Source organism: Syngnathus floridae, chromosome 4 (genome assembly GCF_059516105.1).
Source record: "Syngnathus floridae isolate MCC-2025c chromosome 4, RoL_Sflo_1.0, whole genome shotgun sequence".
In the NCBI taxonomy this organism is placed as follows: Eukaryota; Metazoa; Chordata; class Actinopteri; order Syngnathiformes; family Syngnathidae; genus Syngnathus; species Syngnathus floridae.
In genome coordinates, this window is record NC_142416.1 from 6,202,501 (window position 1) to 6,218,901 (window position 16,401).

Here is a 16,401-nt window from a genome sequence, read left to right on the forward strand (position 1 = left end):
GTAAACAACCGCCGCGCCGCTGACGTCACTTGAAATGCTAATTACAGTAATCCCTTGCTACATTGCGGTTCGTTTATCGCGGTTTCACTTTTTTTTTTAGAAATTTTAAAAATTTGTGAAGAAATTCACATATAAGTCGCTCCTCAGTATAAGTCGCCCCCCCCCACCCAAACTATGAAAAAAGCACCGCGATTTATAGTCCGGAAAATACGGTAATAGAATACAATACATGCAAAAAACGTGTTTCTAACTCATCTCACTGCCAAACGCCTGCCCAATGTTGTACCCAAGGGAAATGTAATCCCATATTTGTAGGCTAAGGTTGTCCATGCTTGTGTGCGTGCGTGTGTGTGTGTGAGAGAGAGAGAGAGAGAGAGAGAGAGAGAGAGAGAGAGAGAACCATCAGTAAATAATAAATATTTTTGTGGATTGTTGATTGACCGATTTAGGCTACCGTTGATTATCTGTAATAGTAGCTATAATATTGGCAAATTTATTTAATTGAAAAACATCTCAAACTGATGTGGTACTTAAGGAAAATATAATGCCATAGTTGTAGGCTAAGGTTAATCCTCAATAAAAATACTGTATTTTCCGGAGTATAAATCGCACCAGAGTATAAATCGCACCAGCCATAAAATGCACAATAAAGGGGAAAAAAACATATGTAAGTCACATCCGAGTATAAGTCGCATTTTTGGGCGAAATTTATTTGACAAAATCCAACACCAAGAACAGACATTAATAGGCAACAGGCTGAACGGTACGATATGCTAACGTTACATAAACACATATAAGAGGAACTGAGAACGTGCCATATACATAAGTTTATCGAACCATCTGTGTCACTCCAAATCTTTAAATCCATCGAAATCTTCGTCTGTTGCAGTTCCAATTATTTCACAGGCCTAGACCACCCTTATGCGGTTTAGTAAGAAAATAACATGTGAAGTGCTATACTAGTAAGTAATGTTAATGATCAAGTAATAATGTGTTAATAATTTCACATATAAGTTGCTCCTGAGTATAAGTCACACCCCCAGCCAAACTATGAAAAAAAAACTGCAATTTATAGTCCGGAAAATACGATAATTGTGAATGGGAGTGGTGTAGCACTGCAAAAATGGTGTGTGCTCTTTCTACACGTAACAATGAAAAAACATTATGTCCTTTCATTGCACTTACTCACTTAGAAAGCCGTGTGAGAAAATGACAATAATCGGTAACTTTATTAATGACCCCCTAACGCTGATGCTTGAAAGGTTGTCATAGTTGCGGCTCATGTTAGTATTAAAAAATATTGTGACGCCTATTAAAAAGTATTAAATTCCACTTGAGAATTTTTTGTATATGCCCTGATTTTCACTCCATGAAGCTGACTTTTTTTGTCTACAATCAATTAAATCAAATTTCCATATTATTTCTGCTTTTAAAGTTTGTGTGACTCTTAACTCTTGCAGTGTCCAGGACTACTTTGTGCGCTTGGCCAACCCCAAGAAAGCAATGCTGGCCAGCACTCACCTGGTGCTGCAAAGCCCTGATGGCACTAAGTACCAGGCAGCCAAAAAGTGGGGGCTCCCTGCAGTCACTATGCACTGGATCATGGCGTCTGCCAGGACCGGCCAGAGGGCAGCCGAGGAGTGCTTTCTGATCGATCTGCCCCCTTCTCCAGGTTTGTAAAATTTAATTCACATATGGTGCATCTGCAAAGCATTCCTACACTCGAGAGGGGGTACAAAGAGGAACGTGTGCATTTTTCCCATATGCACGCAAAAAACATCTAAGTGTGTCTTTACAAGATCACTCAGCTTCATTTTGAGTGATTGTGGTTTTATAATCATTGCCCAGAAAGGGAGGAGGAGAGTTTTGTCGGCGCCTCCCAGAAGATGTCTGTGCCTCCGCTGCCACGGCCACCAACATGCTTCTCTCCAGAGGTTCCACTACTGGGTCCACAGAGTGGCAAGGCAGTCACACCGCTGGATTTAGGACGCTTCCAGAGCAAAGTGTTTCGTTCGGTGCTAGATGAGATGAAGTCTCAGGAGGACATTGGCACGCCCAAGCAAAGCCAGGAGGGCGGCCACAGGAAGCCCCTTGGCAAGGAGCGCTCGCTGCAGCTGGATACGCCCTCCCGCTTCCTCAGCAAGGATCAGCTCTTCAGGCCCTCCTTCAATGTCAAGGTGGGGTCCAAGTTGCAACCTTGAATCAGTATGATTAAACGCAAGGACCACATTAGATTACATAATTCCTAGCTCAAATGAAAATAAACACTCTCTCTCTCTCTCGCTATCTCTCTCTCGCTCTCTCTCTCTCTCTCTCCCTCTCTCTCTCTCTCTTTATATATATATATATATATATATATATGTATATATATCAGGGACGTGCGGTCAGAGGAGGCATCATTTTGAACCAAAATCGCTGAATTTTTATTATGATTTTAAAACCGAAGACGATTCGCTCGGAGGAGCCAATGTCCTGTCTCGCCTCCTCTGAGGATTGCGTAATCACACGGCTGCCTATGTTGACAGGCTATGCAGTTAGACTGAACTGGTCTCTGTCTTTATGTCGCTGTTTAAGTGTTCAAACACTGTGGGTATATTAATTAATTTCCGTAGTTAAGCTGGTGTACTATATAATATCTTGTGTTTTTTTGTCATCTGTGTGTAACGTCGTGTGTCTTTAGATGAACAAAACGGCTTTGAAAAGAGATCTTACGGAGGCTACGAAAAAAGGTTCTCCAGCCTAATGGCAGGGGGTGGTAGTGATCCCGGGATGCTTCATGCGCCTACCTGTAGAATAAGAGATCTCCAGTTCAAATTTACAGTGAACAACTGATGGAAATTAGTTTATAAAGCCACAGTGTTTGAACACTTTAACAGCAACATAGAGACAGACAGCAGTTCAGTCTAACTGCATAGCCTGCCAGTGATCCCGGGATGCTTCATGCGCCTACCTGTAGAATAAGAGATCTCCAGTTCAAATTTACAGTGAACAACTGATGGAAATTTGTTTATATAGCCACAGTGTTTGAACACTTTAAGAGCGACATAGAGACAGACAGCAGTTCAGTCTAACTGCATAGCCTGTCAACATAGGCAGTCGTGTGATTACGCAATCCTCAGAGGAGGCAAGGCAGAAAGTTGGCTCCTTCGAGCGAATCGTCTTCGGTTTTAAAATAACTATAAAAATTCAGCAATTTTGGTTCAAAATGATACAAAACTATTGAAATTAAAAGGAAAATGACTTTATAATAAAAACAATTTAATTTGTTTTTTCCCCTTTTCATGATGGCAGGGCAACCATGGCCCTTGCCTCCTTTGTCCGCACGTCCCTGATATATACATACTGTATTTTTAGCACCATAAGGCGCACTGGATTATAAGGCGCACCCTGATTGAATTTTTTATTTTAGAAATTATTTCACATATAGGGCGTACCGAATTAAAAGACGCATAAAATAGAAGCTATACTGCAAATAACTGAGGTTGACCAGGGTTGCGGTATGCATCCACTAGCCAATAACCAATGAGCCCTCTGTAAACAATCGCGTTTCTCAAACTATCTCCTATCAAATGATCGGAACTGACTAAAGTTCGATCTAACACATGGGTGGGCAATTAATTTTTACAAGGGGCCACATGAAAGACCTGAGTTGTGTGAGAGGGCCACACCTACGATAACTTAAACCTGCTCAATTTTCTTCCATTGTAAAATGCACTAAATTATTTATTTTAAATAGTTGGTACTGGTAATTAGAAGAATACAATTATTCTCTTTATGTTTATATTAAGCTATGTGAAATTGTGGTGTAAAGGTCAAATAAAAAAACAATTATTAATCAGTACAATTTATTCTTAACTTCTTTAACTTTTCCTCAAATGACAAAGCCGCTCCATCTCTGGGTGTGAAGTTTGATAAATAGTCCTTGTTGGGCTTGCAGTTTTGCTAGCAAGGCATCAGCCTCTGATGCGCGCTGTTTATCAGACAGATGTATTTTTTCTCATGCTTGGTCATGTAGTGGCGACTCAAATTATATACTTTAAACACAGCGACCTGTGTACCACAAATCAGGCACATGGCTTTACCTTTCATTTCTGTACAGATATACTTGGCAATCCATGTCTTGTTGAAAACACGGCGCTCCTTGTCAACTTTTCTTTTCTGAGGGTCAGCACACGTTTCTCGGGCAGCATTACTTCGCACTGTTCACCTTCACGCACAGCTCACATACACGTACGCTACACGGAAGTGCGACACCTTTCAAAATAAAAGCGAAACAGTCGTATTGTACCCACGACACAATTATTTTTTTTTTTTTAAATTACGATTGGCCTCATGCAGGCCGGACAGGGACGCACAAAGGGCCGGATGTGGCCCGCGGGCCGTAATTTGCCCAGGTTTGATCTAACACGTTGGTACTGCTTACCGTATTTTTCGGACTAAAAGTCGCTCCGGAATATAGGTCGCATTAGCCATAAAATGCACAATAACGTGAAAAATAAGTCGCACTGGAGTATAAGTCGCATTTTGGGGGAAATTTGTTCGACAAAATCCAACACTAATAACAGACATAAATGAGCAACAACAGGCTAAACGATAGGTATGCTAACGTGACAAATGAAGAGCTGAGAACGGGCCTGACGTAATTAGTTATTCAAATAACTATTGCATAAATAACACATTTACAAAACCATCTGTGTCACTCCAGTTCATTAAATCCATCGATTGTTCTTTATGTCAACATAAATGCGCGCCGCTGACGGCGGTTGCACTTCAAAATATTCCACAGGCCCATATAACGACATATAAATTGTATATCAAATAACTGTTATATAAGCAATAATGTTATCAAACCATCTGTGTCACTCCAAATGATTAAATCCATCGATGGTTCTTTGTCAACATAAATGCGCGCCGCTGACGGCGCTTGCACTTCAAAATATTCCACAGGCCCATATAACGATATATAAATTAGATATCAAATAACTATTATATAAGCAATAATAGTATCAAACCATCTGTGTCACTCCAAATCATTAAATCCATCGATCAAATTCCTCATCCTTTGTCATTATTCCACAGATCTAGTACATAACTACCGTAATTTCCGGACTATAAATCGTGTTTTTTTTTCATAGTTTGGGTGGGGGGGCGACTTATACTCAGGAGCGACTTATGTTTTTTTTTCACAAATTTTTACTTGATCATTAAGACATCACTTACAAGTATAGTTTACCACTTCCCATGTTATTTTTAGTATAGTTTATCACTTCACATGCTTTTATATCTTTATCTTGAACATATTCAAAACATAAAAAATAGAGAAAACATCAAATAAAGCAATTAACACTTTAAAGCACCATATTCAAGTCCACTGTCTGCTGTATGTACACTTGCTCCATTTTTGCTCCTCTTATATTTATTATTATTATTTATTATTATTTGTTTATTTATCATTTATGCAACACTCTTATTTATTCATTGTTTGTGCCTTCTTGTTTTTTGTGTTGCTTGTATGCATATATGTACTATCTCACCGAGGGATAGTGGGAACGTAATTTCAATCTCTTTGTGTGTCTTGGTATATGAAAAAAAATCGACGATAGAGCAGACTTTGACTTTGATAAAACAACCAAATAAACAAAACAAAAAACTACATCTGAAAAAAATTATATTTTCAGACGAAACTGGATGAGGGCGCTCTAAATTTCACCGTTGGCCGTGACTCATCAACTGGGTGGGCTTAAGAAAAATGGCACCAAAAAGAAACTCATATTTTGCAGGTTACAAACTTCAAGTTGTAAAATATGCAGCTGAAAACAGTAATCGAGCAGCAGAAAGAAAGTTTGGAGAACCGTCATGTACCAAGGTATTACTATTTCAAGTGATGTCAGTGGTGCGGCGCGGCGGTTGTTTACATAAAGGACAAACGTACCCACATAAGGACTACCGGCATCATTAGCGGTGATCATTTCTAAGTGACACGGAGGACAAAGAGTTTGAAGGAATTAAGGATTTGGAGTGACTTATTGGAGTGTCAAACTCAATAGTTATGGCCCGCCACATCGTTTTATGTGGCCCGCAAAGACAAATTGGGAATGGACTACGTGTCAATACTTAAATTACAAATTGTATTCACTTTGATAAAAAAATATTAAATTGCTATCTATTTGTATTACTATTCATCCTTTTAATTGTTTTACTTGTTTTTACTAGTAAAACAATTGAAATTGAAACTATGATTTCAAAACTTGTTATTCATCAATTTGGTCTGAGGCCTATACTGTATATATTATAAGGCGTTGACAGTCGTAATGGCCCTCCGAAGGAAACTATGACGATGATGCGGTCCACGACACAAATGAGTTTGACACCCTTGCACTAGATGGAGCTGTGCTAAAGGGAATGTTAACCCAGTGAATGAGGTAAAAAAAAGTCCAACTCCCATTCCGTATGAAAGTGATAGGGTTTGGCTTCTTACTTGGTCCAGCAACCCCACTCTTTTTTAATGATCATAAACTTTCTTCAGTTTAAAAGAAAAAAGTGAGTGCATGCGTTGATGCGTAATGCGTTGATTAGCTTGTTAGCTTTGGTGGCGGGTTTGTGTATCCGCAGCCAAACTTGCTGCGGTGAGGGGGTGTGGTTCACTGTGATTTCCTCCCAGCAGGCTTACCTGTATGTCAATCAAGCGATGGGATGGATTCTAGCCTAAAGAAAAAAACATTTTTTTTAAATGTCATGCGATCGACCAGTTGTAGCCTACTTCGGTGATGCCCCTGACCACGATTGTCGTAATGCTAAAAGCGATGTGACCTTGTAATTTACTAGTCGTACTGAAACATACTGAAATATTTTGGCAGAACGCTGTGTACAACTTGTATGGATCAACAAATTCATCAATTGATCCATATATAAGGCGCTCTGCATTATAAGGCGCACTGTGTTTTTTTTTAGTAATTTATAAGCTTTTAAGTGCGCCCTATAGTGAGGAAAATACGGTAAATTATTTCATGATATTGCTGAATAAAAATGGATAAATGATTTATGCAATTTAACAGAAAACATCTCAATTCTAGTTCAGAGATTTATCTATATGTAATGTAATGATAATCAATTTACAAAAGATATAGTGAAATGAGTTTTGAAATACAATATACAGTATTGGTAAAATTCTTTATTTAAAGAAATACTCATCATTTACAACTTAATTCTCCAGAGTTGAAACCATCGTTTTCAAATATAAAAAAAATAAATAAAGAAATGAAAGTTTCTTATTTAACTAAGAGTTCTGTATATTGGCTCCAGGACGCCTTGGCGGCATTGGACACGCCAGGCGGGACCGGCGAGAAGACAGAGACACCACTGACTGACGTCATCAACAGAAACCTGAAGGTGGCGCTGGCTAACAGCACCCGTGGCAGCCACCTTGCTGACATGCAAGTTCTCACTTCCAGCCCGCAGCTCAGCATCGCCAGGAAGGAGGTTGTTAACTGCACTACATTTCTGTATTTTCTTTCCCTGTTTTTGCTCTACCCCTCTCACTTGTTATTTTTACCTTCTGTATATGGTATGAATCTAACTTGGCCAACCTCTGACATTTTAGTATCTCAAGGTGGCAAAAGAGGTGGCCGGCCCACTCACGGGCGTTGTGATCTGCGTGGGGAAGAAGCTGAGCAAGATGCAGAGCGAACTGAACGCTGTGGCCGCCTCACTCGGAGCCGAATACAGGTAGCCACAACTGACTTTTAAGTCTTTGCAAGCAGAGGCATGATGGCAAAAATGTTTTTGTGTGTTAAGATGGGCATGTGACGAAAGCGTCACCCACTTCATCTACCAGGCCCGAGCAAGCGACAACAGTCGGGAATACCAAGGCGTGAAAGAGAGGGGGCTGCATGTGGTCTCGCATCACTGGCTCCAAGCCGTGAGTCGCCTGCTCTGTTGTCTGCGTTCCCTGAAAGACTTCGGTCCCAACATTGGTCTGTTGCCGTCTTTTAGTGTGCCGAGGAGCAGAGGCACGTCCCGGAGTCTCTGTATCCTTTCACCTACAACCCTAAGATGAGCCTGAACCTCAGTCAAGTTCCCAGCAGCTCGCCTTGCACACGAACGCAACTGCAAGAAAACACCGAAGCCTGGGATACCAAAGTAGGCCCAAATGTTGTCATGCTGACATTTACTCGAGTAGATTCATTGGTGCACCCCAATACAAGTGTTGGACATTCACAGCAACAAATGTTTTCATCCCCCCTGTTATGTGGTCAAAATGACCCACTATAAAATAAAAAACAATTTATTGATTTAACACTTTCACAACAGCTGTCGCCTTAACAAAGTGCTTACAGGACATATAACATCAAATAACAATAAGAACAGACCACATCATATAAAACATTGTCAATAATACAAATATAAGATATACACACACGGAACAGCGACAATTTTCCTGAGTTAGTTTCCATGATGAAAATGTTTTGGAAGTGATGAAATCCAACAGAGTATTGTTTATGTCTTATTTATTAACTCATCCTACAAATATGAGCAATTTCTTTAACACAGTAAACACATAAAAATCCAAATGTTAAAAAAAAAATAATTGATGTCGCTCTTAAAAATACCTATAACTGCTTTTATAAAAGGTTGAAACCATAAATACATAACAAATTAGATTCCCAAGTCAACTTTCTAAATGGCTGACAAATGATTTAATTCTGAAACTCTTAACTTAGCTCCTCCTTGACATAGTTACTGCGCGACTGGTTTTACTTAGAGTGGCAGCATTTTGTGGAATCGTGGGACATTTCAGAAAGAGCAACCAAAATTTTGTGACATTAAAGCATTTACGCATTCATCCTCCAGCCTGAGCACAAGGTCGCAGAGGATGCTTCCACCTCTCGCCGTGCAAGTGATGGGAGCAGAGAGCAAGATCAACTAACGGACAAGAATGGTGGATGTTACTCCAGTTCTCTCCCTCAACTTAAAGAAAGCCACACAAAAAAGTCATTTGTTTCAATGTCTTCCACCAGAGGTCACAGAAACGCTGCAGATGAGAGAGAACCTGCAAAAAGCACTCCAAGAAATCATGTCGGCCACAAAGATGACAACTGGCAGGCGGGCGTCGCTACGGCTCTGTCGGACGGGGTCAACAGACTCCACCCCTAACACTTCTGCCGTCAGCAGACGCACTCTGGAAGCATTAAGGTGAGGAGAGAAGGCTGCAGATTAAAAAAGGAGCGCTTGATGACTGAATAAAAGGCGATGTTCCCTCTAACCTTACAACCTCATAAAAGGGTCTCTAGGGCTGCCGCTCTTGATGTCAATGCGGAGCCTTCCCAGAGCGAGCAGATTATTTGGGACGATCCCACGGCCAGGGAAGAAAGGGCCAAGCTGGCCGACAACCTGCAGTGGCCCGGTAGTCCCTCACAGCACTCTGAGCCTCTGGCGCCTCCTCCGCGGGCCCTGGCGCAGTACGACAGACAGCTTAGCGACTCCATGACCGACTCGGAGCTGGTGCAGATGGGTACGCAGTGTTGTCAGAGAAGAGAATTTTCTGCGGATTTACGTGTTTTTTTCCATCGGAAGTATCATTTTCGTGAATCGTGTAGAGCCGTTGAGAAAATTGTTTTTATATATGGGGGGGCTGGCAGAAGTATTCCGACAACAGCTGAATTATTTTCGGCAGCATTTTGGCGCTACTTTCGTCACATAATTTGCCTACTCATTTGCCTAATCAGCAAAGGTTTTCGCCAGCATGGCGAAATTCTTAGAGAAAAAAGACAAAGATCATGCCAGGGAAATAGACAAACGGGATCAAGAACTGCTTCAGATAGGAATGGCTCGAGAGCAGTGTCATCTTACAACTCGGAACACAGTCCGTAACCACCTGCCTGACGGAACATATCCGTAAATTAGATGTCCCGGGGAAGGTTTTATGCATTCTTTGTCAAGATGTGATAAGCTATGAAGGTCGCGGCGCTAGGAACATTAAGGAGCACATAGAAACAAAAAAACACAGAGGTACGTTTTTACTTTTACAAGCACGTTGGTTTAGAAAGTAACATGTTACATGTAAGCTAATATATAGAATATATATATCTCGTATTTTTTGGACTAAAAGTCGCTCCGGAGTATAAGTCGCATCAGCCACAATATGCACAATAGGGAAAAGAGAAAAAAACATATAAGTCGCACCGGAGTATAAGTCGTATTTTGTGGGAAATTTATTTCACAAAATCCAACACCAAGAACAGATATGAACCAGCAACAACAGGCTAAACTATACGGTATGCTAACGTGATATAAACACAAACGAGGAGCTGAGAACGGGCCTGACGTAACATTCACAGTTATTCAAATAACTATAACATAACACGTTTATCAAACCATCTGATCTGTCACTCCAAATCAATAAATCCATCGATCGAATCCTTCGTCCTTTCTGTAAACAATGCCGAGTGTGCGGTGCGGCGCTGACGTTGGACTCATTGTCGTCCGTTGCAGTTTACATTATTCCACAGGCCCATATAACAATATACAGTTGAACCTCGGTTTTCGAACGTCCCGGTTCTCGAACAAATCTGAATTCGAGCGAAAAATTCGAGATTTTTTTGCTTTCAGAGGTCGAGATGAGACGAAAGGACCCGAGAAAACCCGACCACGCGGCCCGGATGGCGACTGACTCCATTTGTTATTGTATTTTTGTTACTTTGAGGATTGTATTAACCCCTAATCATGCCTCCAAAGAAAGCAAGTGGGAGCAGTAAAGCCATCCTAAAACACAAAGACGCTCATAAAGCAATGGAACAGTGAGCGCCCGGCGCGCTGCGGTTGAACGATCAGACCAAATTAAGCTCCCTGCGCAATGAGGTCCACTTAAATTTTGGAAAGTACATCAGGCCTTTAAAAATATTTTCAAAATTTCAGCAACGACTCTGTCACAATAATGCGACCAGCGCGGTGCAGTTGCGCGGTCGGCGGCGCGCTACAGTTAAGCGGTCGGCAGTGCACTGCAGTTGCACGATCGGAAAAAAATGCGCAAATGAAAAAATGCTTAAAAAAGGCGTTTTTTTTTTTTTTTTGTCTTGGAACGGATTAAAATTTGTTCCATTATTTGTAATGGGGAAAAATAGATTCGGAATTCGAATGATTCACTTTCAAACCGCCTTCTGGAACGGATTGTGGTCAAAAACCGAGGTTTGACTGTATAACCCTGTACCAATAATATAAACAACAATTTTATCGAACCATCCGTGTCTCTCCAAATCAATAAATCCATCGGAATCTTCGTCTTCCGTGTCACTTAAAAAAAAAAAAAAAACACAGCTGTTGACTCCGGAACTACATGCGCCGCTGACGTCAGACTAGATATATCAAATAAATGTAATATAAACAACAATTTTATCGAACCATCCGTGTCACTCCAAATCATTAATTCCATCGGAATCTTTGTCTTCCGTGTCACTTAAAAAAAAAAAAAAAACACACACACACACAGCTGTTGACTCCGGAACTATGTGTGCCGCTGACGTTAGCCTCGTCGTCAGCCTCGTTGTCACTTGCGGCTCCAATTATTCCACAGATCTACGTACATATTATAGTCACTCCCCGTATGCCGCCGATTGCGGCCAGGACTAATTTCACATAGTCGCTCCTGAGTATAAGTCGCAAGTTCCACCCAAACTATGAGAAAAAACGTGACTTATACTCTGAAAAATACGGTATGTTAACACCCCCCCCGCTACCTTTCCGTGTTTTTTCACATTTGCCATTCTCATCCCTGTGTTGTGCATGGACCCCCACCCTCAAAAAGATCATCTTGGTCACCCTTCTTTCTCCCATCAGCAGCTTGTGACGTCATCGACCAGCAAATGAGCAAGAACGCCACAGAGCTCCCGACGGAGGAGCCACAGAATAACATCATGACTCCTGACGCCCACAGCATCGCTTTCCCACTCACCAAGCCCATGATAGCTCCTGAGACAAAGGTAAGAGTTCACATATATCGTGATGAGAGGCGGCGTCTGGCAGATCAAAAACCTTGTCTTCCTGCTTTAAGAAGGAGACCAGGACACCACCCAGATTCCAGATGTCTTCACTTGCTCCTCAGGAACGCATTGATTACAGTCACCTCATTGAAGAGCTTGGTGGGTCTTGCTTCCTTTAAATGAGCCCTTGAGAGTTTAAGAAGTTCAGGAGTGTATTTTTTTTCTTCTTAATCTATCAGACAATTTTGGGTTATGGGTCAGATAGAGCTGAATTTTATTTTCCTTGAGAACCAATAGTAGCAGAAGGCTTCATTCGCTCTTATTGCTGTGTTCTGCTTCGCCTGTAGGTGGCATCATCCTGGACAAGCAGTCCTTTGACCCCACCTGCTCCCATATCATCGTAGGCACACCACTGCGCAACGAAAAGTACCTGGCGGCCATGGCAGCTGGCAAATGGATCCTACATAGATCTTACTTGGAGGCCTGTCGATCGGTGGGCCGTTTCATTCCGGTGGGCTCAGCGGCACCTCCACATTTAGACTAGACTAGACTAGACTAGACTAGACTAGACTAGACTAGACTAGACTAGACTAGACTAGACTAGACTAGAATGCCTTTATTGTCATTGTTCCACAGGTGTACAATGAAATTGGAAGCACCACTCTATTGGTGCGTTTTAGGGGGAAATGGGGTGTGGAACATAGATTGGGACAACATAAATAAATCCACATATATAAGGAGGATAGTGTAGAATGTAACTTAGTCCACTGGTGCAGGAATTGGAATTGTTGTATCTAGGGTTGCATGTGTTTTCCAAGTAATAGCAGCAACAGGCAGGTAGGGTGACTTTGCATCAGGAATTGCACAAGATATTATACATATTGTGTTTCAACATATTGATATTGTATTACATGTTGTTAAAGTAACGAGTCATATTGCACTCCAGCTATAAACATTTATTAACACACCATAATTGGGATTACTCTTGATCATGTTTTTTTGTCACGCATTCCAGGAGGAGGACTATGAATGGGGCAGCAGTTCCATCCTGGATGCTTTGCCCTCCATCAGCTCGCAGCAGAGGCGCTTAGCGTTAGCTGCCATGCGCTGGAGGAAAGTCCTGCGAGGACCCTCGGAACAGGGAGTATGTGGCAGCTCAAGTTGAATCATGTCAAAAACATATCATTTTCAAATGTGGCTGATGTTAAAGGGAGGCAGAAATATCTAATTTATAGAAATGTGCACATCAATGCATGTTGATTCAAACAAAACAAGTTAAATCTTGTCACCATATGGATAGAACTTAGTTTCAAATTGTACAAGTACAAGGGGATCAGAAGATCAGGGGATGTTTGAGAATATTAGTCAATTTTCGCACATGTCCTGAGTGTTATTAGTCACCTAAATGTTGAACAGAGGCTTAGATGTACCGAAGTCAATTTCCTTGTTTGGCATGCTCAAACATGGCCAATAAAAATTCTTGAATCTTGAAGTTTTGGACTTTAAAATATTAGATAAATATCTTTCTGGTGTATTCCAATAATTGCAAAAAACATGGTTTTATGAATAAAAGTAACTGTTGTTTTAGTCATTTACTTGCATTCTTAAACAAAAATAGTTTTGGAAGCTGAATGTTAGTTGATTACATTTTTAGGTATAAAAAGATACGTCCTGTTTAAATTCATTTCTGCATTCAAAACCAAAAAAAAAACCATCTCTCAAGTTTAAAGAATCCTTATTGCCATGATGCTGGACAGTCTGGTGTATTAAGCAGCACTCTTGTGGGTTTTTTTTCCCAGGGAGCCTTCAGTGGCTGGACGGTGATGCTGAACATCGACCAGGGCCGAGAAGCTGGCTTCAGGCGCTTGCTGCAGTCAGGCAGGGCCAAGGTTTGGCTGCCACCATCGTCTTCAAAACGACAAAACATTTTGACTAAATCACATTTTACTTTGATTTCCTCCAGGTGATGTTGAGTGCCTCTCCTTCTATGTACAAAGAGGCAACGCACTTGTTTGCCGACTTCAGCCGCCTGCGGCCAGGAGACTTCAGAGTGGACGTGTCAGACGCCTCCGCTCAGGGGGTGATGTGCCTAAAACCCGAGTACATCGCCGACTACCTCATGCAGGTCACTTAATGCACTCCCCTGTCTTTACGTGCAGATTGTTTTAACTAACCCATATATCTCCACTGTTCACATTTTTTAAACCTATTTGCTGTTTTTGTGCTTCTGTCTGATTTAAAACTATTGTTTTAGATCAGTGTTTTTCAACCGGGGTGCCGCGGCACACTGGTGTGCCGCAAAATATTGTCAGGGGTGCCGTGGGAAATTCTCCAATTTGGGTGCCTGTGCGGTGTAGGGCCCGGCAGAGTAATCATGTAGTACTCTTCCATATTAGAGTATATTCCATATTATAAGGTTGCAGCAGCAGGGAGCGATTTGCCTTGTGCTTGCAGATGAGAAAATTGGCGACGCAGGGATGCAGCGGCAGGTATAAGGGATGCCCATGCAGGTAGCATTGACAACGACTTTGTCATTGCATATAGCGAGACGATTCGATAGTGACAGTGATGAAGTTTTTGAAGAGAAAAATGCTGACACTGTACTGCAGTGTTTCCCAACCACTGTGCCGCGGCACACTGGTGTGCCGTGAGAGACGTTCAGCTGTGCCGTGGGATTGTCCAATATTAATTACGGAGCGCATTGTAAACAGGCTCGCCAAACCACTGGTCAGTTCGCGCAAGGCCTGGTCAGCCACTTGCTAATCGTGCATGCGTGGAGAATCTGAGAATCTTGAGATTTCATATTATGTCGTTCTGATTGTATTGCATCGGCACATATTCAGTTTATGTGTGTGTTGCTGAGTGCTTTTGCTAACAGTGACAGACACTATGACGGTTGTAGTGCGTTTGTTGTACAATGGAAATCAGAGCGTGCAGTTCAACCGGAGAACTTGGATTGGTTATTTTTCACATACATAAAATAAACAGTCAAGTCGAGACTCCTCGACTGTGATAGCCACTCAGCTGCTGTCAGAACAGCAGAGCTTCTTTAAAAGTGACTTTGTTTTTATTGTTGCAATATTTATAGACCTAGTCTAAAACAGTAAACAAAATCACGTTGATTCTTTTATTTTAAGCACTATCACTTTAAATAGTTTTTCTTACACTGTCTAAAACCTTTTTAAAAAACTGTCACTTTTATTTAAAAAAAGGAATACAATTTAAAGAATATTTAATATTTATTTCTATTAAATCATTCAACTCTCCGTACATATATAGGAATAGGACTTTACGTCCCTCGTTGTAATATAACTGATTTTAATATAGGAGCTTAACAGAATTTTGTTGGCGGTGTGCCGCGAGATTTTTTCCAATGAAAAGGTGTGCTGTGAATGAAAAGAGGTTGGGAAACACTGGTTTAGATGCCATCTTATGGCATCTAGTGACCAAGAACTTTATCGAAGTGCGGGGTGGGGTTTCATTTAATCAAGCCACAATCCTGTCTAACAGAAAACTAGTGCTTTACTGCTGTCACCTGTAAGATAAACTAACCTTTATTGGTCCAACAATGGGAGAACTTGTATTGTTTCAGCATCAGTTGTGTTTCCCGAAAATAAAACAAAAAACATGCAAAAGATAATGGCAATTCTAAATGTTTTTGTCGGTGACGTCACTCATGGATTTTCAATATTTACTGTCAACTTCACAGACACGTGAACGTCACACAATAATACTCAGTTCCCACCTCTTACAGGCGCATGTTCACATATTTTCATTTTACAACTGTAAGTTAGGTTTTGTATGTTCAAATATGTAATTTTGTTTGTTTTGTGTTTAAAACAAGTTTAAAATATTGTGGAGTGGTAAAACAATCCAAGAAAATGTCTCTCTGAATTACAGATATTCATTTATTGTGGGGGCGGTCTGAAATATGTTCCGAGCTGTGATATATATGGGGGTTCATGGTCAAATCAAATTCTGTCCTATGGCATGTTTTGACATTTTATATATTTTTAACCATGCCTAAAATTGAAATTGAATTGAATCAGTCTCTTTTGTTTGTTTTTCTATTACTGATTAAAAATGGAATGAGTAAATGAATATTAGTCAGATTGTAATGATATTAAGAAGGCAATGGGCCTAGTCCCGTGTCTTGTGAACACTTTGATGTGTCGAGATTTACCATGTTTTCTCTGCCTGCAGGATCCCATCCCTCCCATGGCGCTCTATCTCCTCACTGAGAGTCACCCCGAAGAGGCACCTGGCACGCAGTCACTGAAACGCAAAACAGCAGAGCACACCTCCCGGCCCAAAAAGTCTCGTCTGCTCTAAAAACACCCCCTGACTCTCTTATCCTTCACATGTACAAAATATTGTAAATAAGATTGGTTTGTGTTCTAAAATAAAGTAAGCGTGGCGCATGTGA

The 16,401-nt window shown here is 41.1% G+C and overlaps 1 protein-coding gene across 4 annotated transcripts in view; it reads left to right on the forward strand.

The window, feature by feature from the left end:
• The window catches only part of topbp1 (DNA topoisomerase II binding protein 1), a 37,005-nt gene extending 20,604 nt beyond the window's left edge, over window positions 1–16,401 (forward strand). For 2 of the 4 annotated variants that reach the window (XM_088373296.1, XM_088373299.1), the window contains 16 exons: window positions 1,461–1,672; window positions 1,849–2,177; window positions 7,303–7,479; window positions 7,601–7,725; window positions 7,795–7,918; window positions 7,993–8,139; window positions 8,851–8,938; window positions 9,018–9,192; window positions 9,282–9,511; window positions 11,833–11,975; window positions 12,047–12,134; window positions 12,323–12,486; window positions 12,991–13,119; window positions 13,775–13,864; window positions 13,939–14,100; window positions 16,179–16,401. In XM_088373296.1, coding sequence (XP_088229422.1) covers window positions 1,461–1,672; window positions 1,849–2,177; window positions 7,303–7,479; window positions 7,601–7,725; window positions 7,795–7,918; window positions 7,993–8,139; window positions 8,851–8,938; window positions 9,018–9,192; window positions 9,282–9,511; window positions 11,833–11,975; window positions 12,047–12,134; window positions 12,323–12,486; window positions 12,991–13,119; window positions 13,775–13,864; window positions 13,939–14,100; window positions 16,179–16,307 — 2,512 coding nt within the window. In that variant the 3' untranslated portion in view covers window positions 16,308–16,401. The remainder of the gene's footprint in view (window positions 1–1,460; window positions 1,673–1,848; window positions 2,178–7,302; window positions 7,480–7,600; window positions 7,726–7,794; window positions 7,919–7,992; window positions 8,140–8,850; window positions 8,939–9,017; window positions 9,193–9,281; window positions 9,512–11,832; window positions 11,976–12,046; window positions 12,135–12,322; window positions 12,487–12,990; window positions 13,120–13,774; window positions 13,865–13,938; window positions 14,101–16,178) is intronic. The other 2 variants (XM_088373298.1, XM_088373297.1) reach the window with 2 other exon arrangements.